Source organism: Carcharodon carcharias (assembly GCF_017639515.1).
Source record: "Carcharodon carcharias isolate sCarCar2 chromosome 36 unlocalized genomic scaffold, sCarCar2.pri SUPER_36_unloc_1, whole genome shotgun sequence".
In the NCBI taxonomy this organism is placed as follows: Eukaryota; Metazoa; Chordata; class Chondrichthyes; order Lamniformes; family Lamnidae; genus Carcharodon; species Carcharodon carcharias.
Window position 1 is genome coordinate 2691790 of NW_024470726.1, and position 12020 is coordinate 2703809.

General features: G+C 50.4%; 1 protein-coding gene across 1 annotated transcript in view; it reads right to left on the reverse strand.

The window, feature by feature from the left end:
• The window catches only part of LOC121274320 (one cut domain family member 2-like), a 55476-nt gene extending 43756 nt beyond the window's left edge, over positions 1–11720 (reverse strand). Inside the window, exon 1 of the mRNA XM_041181562.1 lies at positions 10862–11720. Within this exon, the coding sequence (XP_041037496.1) occupies positions 10862–11720 (859 nt within the window). The remainder of the gene's footprint in view (positions 1–10861) is intronic.
• Positions 11721–12020: the final 300 nt, after the last annotated feature.

Genomic DNA, 12020 nt, shown 5'->3' on the forward strand with positions numbered 1-12020 from the left:
GGGGTGGGTAACAGACACAGTGATGGGTGGGTAACAGGGAGAGGGATGGGGGCATTGGCTAACAAAAGTAGAGTGATGGGGGGGTTACAGTCATAGTGATGGGGTTGTAACACAGGGATAGTGATGAGGGGTGGGGCAACATAGATATAGTGATGGGAGAGGTAACACAGGGATAGTGATGGGAGAGGTAACACAGGGATAGTGATGGGAGAGGTAACACAGGGATAGTGATGGGGGTGTGGGTAACACAGGGATAGTGATGGGGGGTAACACAGGGATAGTGATGGGGGGTAACACAGGGATAGTGATGGGGGTGTGGGTAACACAGGGATAGTGATGGGGGGTAACACAGGGATAGTGATGGGGGTGGGTAACACAGGGATAGTGATGGGGGTGGGTAACACAGGGATAGTGATGGGGGGTAACACAGGGATAGTGATGGGGGTGTGGGTAACACAGGAATAGTGATCGGGGGTAACAGGGATAGCGTTGGGGGGTTACAGGGATAGTGATGGGGAGGTGGGTAACACAGGGATATTTATGGGTGGTTAAGACAGGGATAGTAATGGGGGGGCTAACAGGGATAGTTTTGGGTGGTTGCACAGGGATAGTGATGGAGGGTGGGTAACACAGGGATAGTGATGGGGGGGTGTAACAGGGATAGTGATGGGGGTAACAGAGATAGTGATGGGGGTAACACAGGGATAGTGATGGGGGAGTAAGAGGGATAGTGATGGGGGTAACAGAGATAGTGATGGGGGTTACACAGGAGTAGTGATGAGGGAGTGGGTAACACAGGGATAGTGATGGGGGGGGTGGGTATCAGAGGGATAAGGATGGGGGGTGGGTAACACAAGGATAGTGATGGGGGTTGGGTAATAGTGGGATAGTGATGGGGGCGGGGTGGGTAACACAGGGATAGTGATGGGCGGTGGGTAACAGGGATAGTGATGGGGGGTGGGTAACAGGGATAGTGATGGGGGGGGGAACAGGGATAGTGATGGGGGGGTGGGTAACAGGGATAATGATGGGGGGGTGTGTAACAGGGATAGTGATGGGGGGTAACAGGGATAGTGATGGGGGGTGGGTAACAGGGATAGTGATGGGGGGTGGGTAACAGGGATAGTGATGGGGGGGCGGTGAGTAACAGGGATAGTGATGGGGGGGTGAGTAACAGGGATAGTGATGGGGGGTGGGTAACAGGGATAGTGATGGGGGGTAACAGGGATAGTGATGGGGGGGTGTGTAACAGGGATAGTGACGGGGAGGTAACAGGGATAATGATGGGGGGGGTGGTGAGTAACAGGGATAGTGATGGGGTTGGGTAACAGGGATAGTGATGGGGTTGGGTAACAGGGATAGTGATGGGGGGTGAGTAACAGGGATAATGATGTGGGGGGGTGAGTAACAGGGATAATGATGGGGGGTAACAAGGATAGTGATGGGGTTGGGTAACAGGTATAGTGATGTGGGGGGGTGGGTAACAGGGAGAGTGATGGGGGCGTTGGCTAACACAAGTAGAGTGATGGGGGGGTTACAGTCATAGTGATGGGGAGGTAACACAGGGATAGTGATGGGAGAGGTAACACAGGGATAGTGATGGGGGGTAACACAGGGATAGTGATGGGGGGTAACACAGGGATAGTGATGGGGGGTAACACAGGGATAGTGATGGGGGGTAACACAGGGATAGTGATGGGGGTGTGGGTAACACAGGGATAGTGATGGGGGTAACACAGGGATAGTGATGGGGGGTAACACATGGATAGTGATGGGGGTGTGGGTAACACAGGGATAGTGATCGGGGGTAACAGGGATAGCGTTGGGGGATTACAGGGATAGTGATGGGGAGGTGGGCAACACAGGGATATTTATGGGTGGTTAAGACAGGGATAGTAATGGGGGGGCTAACAGGGATAGTGTTGGGCGGTTGCACAGGGATAGTGATGGGGGTAACACAGGGATAGTGATGGGGGTGCGGGTAACACAGGGATAGTGATGGGGGATAACAGGGATAGTGATGGAGGGTGGGTAACACAGGGATAGTGATGGGGGTGCGGGTAACACAGGGATAGTGATGGGGGTTAGAGGGATAGTGATGGGGGCTGGTTAACACAGGGATAGTGATGGGGGGGTGTAACAGGGATAGTGATGGGGGGGTGTAACAGGGATAGTGATGGGGGAGTAAGAGGGATAGTGATGGGGGGTAACATAGGAGTAGTGATGAGGGAGTGGGTAACACAGGGATAGTGATGGGGGGGTGTGTATCAGAGGGATAAGGATGGGAGGTGGGTAACACAGGGATAATGATGGGGGTTGGGTAACAGGAATAGTGATGGGGGTTGTGTAACAAGGATAGTGATGGGGGGTGTGTAACAGGAATAGTGATGGGGGGGTGGTGAGTAACAGGGATAGTGATGGGGGGGTAACAGGGATAGTGATGGGGGGGGTGGTGAGTAACAGGGATAGTGACGTGGGGGGTAACAGGGATAGTGATGGGGGGGGGCGGTGAGTAACAGGGATAGTGATGGAGGGTGGGTAACAAGGATAGTGATGGGGGGGTGGGTAACAGGGATAGTGATGGGGGGGTGAGTAACAGGGATAGTGATGGGGGGGTGAGTAACAGGGATAATGATGGGGGGGTGTGTAACAGGGATAGTGATGGGAGGGTAACAGGGATAGTGATGGGGGGGTGAGTAACAGGGATAGTGATGGGAGGGTAACAGGGATAGTGATGGGGGGGTGAGTAACAGGGATAGTGACGGGGAGGTAACAGGGATAATGATGGGGGGGGCGGTGAGTAACAGGGATAGTGATGGGGGGGTGAGTAACAGGGATAGTGATGGGAGGGTAACAGGGATAGTGATGGGGGGGTGAGTAACAGGGATAGTGACGGGGAGGTAACAGGGATAATGATGGGGGGGGCGGTGAGTAACAGGGATAGTGATGGGGGGTGAGTAACAGGGATAGTGATGGGGGGGGGTGGGTAACAGGGATAGTGATGGGGGGTGAGTAACAGGGATAATGATGGGGGGGGGCGGTGAGTAACAGGGATAGTGATGGGGGGGTGAGTAACAGGGATAATGATGGGGGTTGGGTAACAGGGATAATGATGGGGGTTGGGTTACAGGGATAATGATGGGGCGGTGAGTAACAGGGATAATGATGGGGGGGTAACAAGGATAGTGATGGGGTTGGGTAACAGGGAAAGTGATGGGGTTGGGTAACAGGGATAGTGATGGGTGGGTAACAGGGAGAGTGATGGGGGGTGAGTAACAGGGATAATGTTGTGGGGGGGTGAGTAACAGGGATAGTGATGGGATGGGTAACAGAGAGTGTGATGGGTGGGTAACAGGGAGAGTGATGGGGTGGGTAACAGGGAGAGTGATGGGGATGTAAGAGGTAGAGTGATGGGGGTTTGGGTAACACAGGGATAGTGATTGGGGGGTAACAGGGATAGTGATGGGGAGGTGGGTAACACAGGGATAGTGATTGGGGTGTAACAGGGATAGTGATGGGGAGGTGGGTAACACAGGGATAGTGATTGGGGGGTAACAGGGATAGTGATGGGGAGGTGGGTAACACAGGGATAGTGATGGGGGGTAACACAGGGATAATGATGGGGTGGTGAGTAACAGGGATAGTGATGGGGGTGAGTAACAGGGATAGTGATGGGTGTTGGGGTAACAGGGATAATGATGGGGGGGGGTGAGTAACAGGGATAGTGATGGGGGGTGGGTAACAGGGATTGTGATGGGGGTAACAGGGATAGTGATGGGGTTTGGGGTAACAGGGATAGTGATGGGGTTTGGGGTAACAGGGATAGTGATGGGGCTTGGGGTAACAGGGATAGTGATGGGGTTTGGGGTAACAGGGATAGTGATGGGGTTTGGGGTAACAGGGATAGTGATGGGGTTTGGGGTAACAGGGATTGTGATGGGGTTTGGGGTAACAGGGATTGTGATGGGGTTTGGGGTAACAGGGATAGTGATGGGGGGTGGTTAACAGGGATAGTGATGGGGTTTGGGGTAACAGGGATAGTGATGGGGTTTGGGGTAACAGGGATAGTGATGGGGGATGGGTAACAGGGATAGTGATGGGGGGTAACAGGGATAGTGATGGGGGGGTAACAGGGATAGTGATGGGGGGTAACAGGGATAGTGATGGGGTTTGGGGTAACAGGGATAGTGATGGGGTTTGGGGTAACAGGGATAGTGATGGGGGGTAACAGGGATAGTGATGGGGTTTGGGGTAACAGGGATAGTGATGGGGTTTGGGGTAACAGGGATAGTGATGGGGGTAACAGGGATAGTGATGGGGTTTGGGGTAACAGGGATAGTGATGGGGGTAACAGGGATAGTGATGGGGTTTGGGGTAACAGGGATAGTGATGGGGGTAACAGGGATAGTGATGGGGTTTGGGGTAACAGGGATAGTGATGGGGTAACAGGGATAGTGATGGGGTTTGGGGTAACAGGGATAGTGATGGGGGTAACAGGGATAGTGATGGGGTTTGGGGTAACAGGGATAGTGATGGGGGTAACAGGGATAGTGATGGGGGTAACAGGGATAGTGATGGGGTTTGGGGTAACAGGGATAGTGATGGGGTTTGGGGTAACAGGGATAGTGATGGGGGTAACAGGGATAGTGATGGGGTTTGGGGTAACAGGGATAGTGATGGGGGGGTAACAGGGATAGTGATGGGGTTTGGGGTAACAGGGATAGTGATGGGGGGGTAACAGAGATAGTGATGGGGGGTAACAGGGATAGTGATGGGGGGGTAACAGAGATAGTGATGGGGGGTGAGTAACAGGGATAGTGATGGGGTTTGGGGTAACAGGGATAGTGATGGGGTTTGGGGTAACAGGGATAGTGATGGGGGGGTAACAGAGATAGTGATGGGGGGTAACAGGGATAGTGATGGGGGGTAACAGGGATAGTGATGGGGGGGTAACAGAGATAGTGATGGGGGGTAACAGGGATAGTGATGGGGGGTAACAGGGATAGTGATGGGGTTTGGGGTAACAGGGATAGTGATGGGGTTTGGGGTAACAGGGATAGTGATGGGGTTTGGGGTAACAGGGATAGTGATGGGGGGTGGGTAACAGGGATTGTGATGGGGGGTAACAGGGATAGTGATGGGGTTTGGGGTAACAGAGATAGTGATGGGGGGTGGGTAACAGGGATAGTGATGGGGGGTGGTCAGTAACACAGGGATAGGGAATAAACTGACTCTCAAACATGCTGCAAAATGTAAACATTGCTCTTTCAACACTTCTCTCTCTTTCAGCACCAACATCATTTCGCTGCGCTCCAGCAGCAATGAAACCGACGCTGATTCCCTGAATCTGGTATTTAAAAATATTTTCACATGTGCTGCGCAGTTCCGCCCCGGTCAGTGACAGTTCTGCTGCTTTAGTTTTTTCGTTGGAATAGTAATGCCAGATGTTATTTCTCTCTTTCTCTGATCAACCAGGCCGTTTTGCAACAGGGGCTAAATAAAGTGGTTGTTTCTCTCTCTCTCTCTCTCTCCCCGAGACACTCAGACTCCCCACTGCATCAATCGATCACTAACCCACAATACGTTTTTTTTTATTATTAATTCAATTGGAGAAATAACGAATGTACCAGGAGAAAGAGTCCAGGCTGGAATTAAACTTTTCAGACTTTGATTATCAGGGCTTTTTTTCTTTTAGGTGAGACATTGCGAGGGTTTTCACGCTGCTTTTACTGGGACGATGCAATTTAAATGATCCTTCACTGCCCCTCTTTTAAAATACACTCTGGAGCTTTTCTTGTTTTACTAAAAACGATATCATTCGAACTATTTCAATGGCTAATTGTGCATTTTAATCTCCTTGTGTGAAATAACATTTTTTAAAATTGGCACATTCGTTTCCCTGCGATTCGATCTGATTTCATTTATATTACTCGATGAAATAATTAGAATCTCTCCTATTTTAAAACGCTACAATTTTGGTGTTTATTTCCTATGAATTTGATTGTTGGTTTTATTTAATAAAACGAATAAAATTATGACATTCTTCCCTTTCTTCCTTTCTTCCCTGTTAAACAGATTGTCCGACCTGATGAATTGTTGCTGTACAAATTGGAAACCACATATTTATTTAGTTTTTGTTTTTTTAAAAAAAATATCGTTTTAGCGTTCATTTTTCTGGCATTATTTCGGAGCGGTTTAATATTTGTTAACGCCGTGTGCACGCCACTGAGCAAGCAGGGACAGGACATCCTAGAGAGGGTTCGATTCTCGGTTCTGCACACATGTTTATCGAATCTGTTAACTCTCCAAATTCGGGAGCCGGAATATATTCGGGGGAGGGAGCAAGATACATTTCATTGTTGGAGGGAAATTAACTACTTTGGAAAATATATGATCCCCAGCAAATGTTTAAAGAGATTGTAAATAATTAAGCAATGCAATGAGCGATGCAAGCAACCCTAACGGCACGAATCGCTGTTGAAACATCAATATCATGTGTGAAAATGTCACCCCTTAACAACTTAACTCAAACAGTTCCCCATTAGTCGAATTGCACCGCAGGAATACCGAACTAAAATCCTGCTGGCGTCTGACTGCCGGGTCTCTCATGTCCTGCACGGTGTTTGGTGGGGGGGGGGTTTAGTTTATTAATGAAGGGCGCATCTCCCTCCTGCAGACACTGAGAGGGACATAAAGAGACATACAGAGAGAGACGCGCATAGATAGGGACATACAGACACACACGCACAGAGACACACAACAAACACACACACATACACACTTACAGACACTCACAGGCATAGAGAGGGATACACATACCCAACAAACACACACACGCACAGACTTACAGAGAGAGACAGATACACAACAAACACACACACAGACTTAGAGAGAGACAGGTACACAACAAACACACACACAGACTTACAGAGAGAGAGACAGGTACACACAAACACACACAGAGACTTAGAGAGAGAGACAGAACATAACACACACAGACTTAGACAGAGAGACAGATACACAACACACACAGACTTACAGAGATACAGAACACACAGTCAGACTTAAAGAGAGAGAGACAGATACAGAACACACACGCAAACTTACAGAGAGAGAGAGTGATACAGAACACACAGACACAGGCTTACAGAGAGAGAGAGTGATACAGAACACACAGACTTACAGAGAGAGAGAGTGATACAGAATGTACACACACAGACTTAGAGAGGGAGATACAGAACTCACAATCACACACACAGACTTACAAAGAGAGAGACAGATACACAACAAATACACACACAGACTTACAGAGAGACAGATACAGAACACACACACACAGACTTAGAGAGAGAGAGAGTGATACAAAACACACACACGGACTTAGAGAGAGAGATACAGAACACAGACACACACACACACACACAGACTTACAGAGAGAGATAGAAACAGAACACAAAATCACACACAGACTTACAGAGAGAGAAATACAAAACACACACACACACACAGACTTACAGAGAGAGGGAGATAAAGTACACAGGTACACACACACACATACAAAGACTTAGAGAGAGAGAGATACAGAACACACACATATACAAATTTAGAGAGAGAGAGATGCAGAACACATACAGGCTTACAGAGAGATACAGATACACAACACACATGCAGACTTAAAAAGAGAGACAGTTACAGAACGCACACACACACACACACACACCTCACACTAACATACAGAGCTCATCTGTAGCATAGGTAAAGCAACCCTTCCAAAAGCCATAATAAGCATAGCAATTCACTCAGACATGATCACTGGACACTCTCTGTACGTATCTCTGTGTCTTTTTACATGTGCAGAAAGGTGTTTGTCTTTAAATAATGAAAACACATTCAAAATAAATTGAGTCAGAACATCCCAGAATTAAGATAATTGGTTAAAAGAACCAGAGGGGGAGATGAGGAGATTTTTTTTCTTACACAGCGAGTTGTTGTGATCTGGAAGGCGCTGCCTGAAAGGGCGGTGGAAGCAGATTCAATAGGAACTTTCAAAAGGGGGGGATTCAGATAAATACTTGAAGGGGGAGAATTTGCAGGGTCTTGTGGTGGGGGAGGGGTGGTAAGAGTGGGGGTGTGACGGTGGGGGGTGGGGGGGAGTGCAAATAATTGGATAGCTCTTTGAAAGAGCTGGCAAAGGCACAATGGGCTGAATGGCCTCCTGTGCTGGGTGATTCTGTATATAATTCCTCTTGTGAGTTCACAGGTAGGGCTGGAGCAATTGCAAAGAGACTGGAAGGTGGTGGAGCGAGTGGGGGGTGGTGTGGGTGGGGTGAGGAAGCAAACTATATTTATGAGTGCCTTCTGGGCACTCATATTTAAATTAATATCAGTCAAGAATGAACCCCATCTAGAGATGACAAGAGTAGCACACCGTGTAAACATTACTTCTTTAAAAAGCTCTGTCAATCCCAGCAATATGGAGCATGAATCTAGAAATATAAAGCTGGTCTCAGTAATGGTGACCATGAAACTATCATCGATTGTCGTAAAAACCCCATTTGGTTCACTAATGCCCTTTTAAGGACATTAGTCCTTATCCGGTCTGGCCTACATGTGACTCCAGACCCACAGCAATGTGGTTGACTCTTAACCTCCCTCTGAAATCCCTCTGAAATGGCTGAGCAAGCCATTCAGTACACAGGGTAATTAGGGGCGGGCAACAAATGCTGGCCTTGCCCAGCGAGGCCCACATCCAGTGAAGGAATGGAAAAAGAGTGGCAAGCACGGAAAACCTGGGAAATCCAGAATTAAAATCGTGGCAGGCGCATTCTTAAACAACATCATCATTCAATCCATGCAGATTCTGCAGACAGGGGGCGAATGGCCAGGCTCATGGGGTACACAGAGGTCAGCAAAGAGCAATGGGCCCAATGGTCCATTTCTGTGCTGTAAGACTCAATCTGAAATAGGTGCTGGGGAGGGGTCGAGGGGGATGGCGGGTCTAGATTCAACTCAGAATGTCCCAGAGCTCATAAATTTAAAATCAAACACCAACTAGGAAACAACGAAGCAAACTGGAACACACACACACACACACACACTCACACACACTCACACTCACTCACACTCACTCACACACTCACACACTCACACACGCTCACACTCACACACACTCACACTCACTCACTCACACTCTCACACACTCACACACGCTCACACTCACACACACTCACACTCACACTCACTCACATACACACACACAATCACACGCTCTCACACTCTCACACTCACTCACATACACACACACACACTCACATACACACACTCACTCACACACACACACACACACAGACACACAGACACACTCACATACATACACACAGTCTCACATATACACACACACACGCAATCACATACACACACATACACACTCACACACATTCACTCACTCACATACACACACACTCACTCACTCACATACACATACACACACACACACTCGCACACACTCTCACATACACACTCTCACATACACACACACACTCACATACACACACACTCACATACACACACACATGTTCACTCACATACTCACACTCAATCACATACACACAAACACACTCACACACACACACTCACATACACACACACACTCACATACACACACACACTCACTCACACACTCACTCACACACTCACACACTCACACACACACTCACACACACACACTCACTCTCACTCTCACACTCACACACACTCTCACACTCACACACACTCTCACACTCTCACACTCTCACACTCTCACACTCACACACACTCTCACACTCACACTCACTCAACAAACACACTCACTCAACACACACATACACACTAACTCAACACACACACATACACACTCACTCAACACGCGCACACACTCACTCAACACACACACACTCAACACACACACACACTCAACACACACACTCAACACACACACACACTCAACACACACACACTCAACACACATACACACTCAACACACACACACACTCAACAAGCACACACACTCAACAAGCACAGACACTCAGTCAAAATGCACACACACACACACCCACACACTCAACACACACACACACTCAACAAGCACACACACTCAGTCAACACGCACACACACACCCACACACTCAACACACACACACACACTCAACAAGCACACACACTCAGTCAACACGCACACACACTCAGTCAACACGCACACACACACACACCCACACACTCAACACACACATACACTCAACAAGCACACACACTCAGTCAACACGCACACACATACACACCCACACACTCAACACACACACACACTCAACACACACACACTCAACACACACACACTCAACACACATATACACTCAACACACACACACACTCAACAAGCACACACACTCAACAAGCACACACACTCAGTCAACACGCACAGACACTCAGTCAACACGCACACACACACACACCCACACACTCAACACACACACACACTCAACAAGCACACACACTCAGTCAACACGCACACACACACACACCCACACACTCAACACATACACACACTCAACAAGCACACACACTCAGTCAACACGCATACACCCACACACTCAACATACACACACACTCAACAAGCACACACACTCAGTCAACACGCACACACACACACACCCACACACTCAACACACACACACACACACACACACCCAACACTCACACACACACATGCACACTCAGACCCACTCACACCCATTCACGCCCGCTCACACACTCAGACAGAAGGTGGCAGGCCAACGAGCGACATCGCTTACCCCCCCAAAAAAAACAAACAAACACACAATCCCACCTTCTAACCTGAGTGTTGACATCCTCTGGAACTCTGGTTCCTGCAGCCACTTCCACATCCTCCGAAAGGTCTCCCTCCCGGACTTGAGCTTGCCCCAGGGCTTGGGGTTCCTGAGGAGGTCGGACAGGGTCCCCTGCGACCGGCAGAGGACCCTCTGGGCGAAGATGGCCTGGGGGATGCTGTACCTCTTGAGCTCGGTCATGACCTGCTGGGCCACCTCCTTGGTGTCGATCTCCTCCAGCCGCCCGGGTCCGCTGCCCCCTCCCCCCGCCGAGGGCTGGCAGTGGAGGGGGCCGGGGGGCTGGAGGGCGGGCGGGGAGGCCGGGGGAGGCTCGGCGGGGGCGAAGACGGGCGGGTGCCCCTGGAAGCCGGGGGGAGGGGGCGCCTGCTGGGGTCCGGGCACGGGCACGGCCATGCCGGGGTTGACCACGCTCTGGCACATGCCCAGCTCCTTGTGGTAGGCGTTGTAGAAGCTGTTGACGGCGGACATGCCGCCCTTGTCCCTCAGCAAGGCGAAGCTCCCCATCACGCTGCTGGGGACCAAGCTGGGCGGCTGCTGGTACCCCTCCTTCAGGGGCTGCAGCGGGGTCAAGCCCGGGTAAGCGTGGCCGGGAAACTCGGCTCCCATGCCCAGCGGTACCATGGACAGCTCCGGGCGGTAGGAGCCCAGCGCCGGAGCCACGCCGGACACCAGCCCCTGTCTCGGGGGCGCAGCCAGCTCCCCGGGGGGGTGTCGGAGCCCACCCCCACCCCCACCCCCACCCCCACCCCCACCCTGGGTGCCCATCAGGTCCCTGGGGGGCGGCAGCAACACCTCAAAGTCCGCCAGCTCCAGTCTCAGCTGCGAGTTCATCTCCATCTTGAGGCAGAGTCCATTGGCACTTTGCAAAATAATAATAATAATAAAATGAATTGAGAATCTCCCCGCTCCGGGCTCGCCAAGCTTACACCTCTTTCACCTCTTCTTTAGACACTCTCTCTCTCTCTGTCTCTCTCTCTCTCTGTCTCTGTCTCTCTCTGTCTCTCTCTCTCTGTCTCTGTGCCCCCCCTCTCTCTCCGTCTCTCTGTCTCTCTCTCTCTCTCTCTCTGTCCCTGTCTCTGTCTCTCTCTCTCTGTCCCCCCCTCTCTCTCCGTCTCTCTGTCTCTCTCTCTCTCTCTC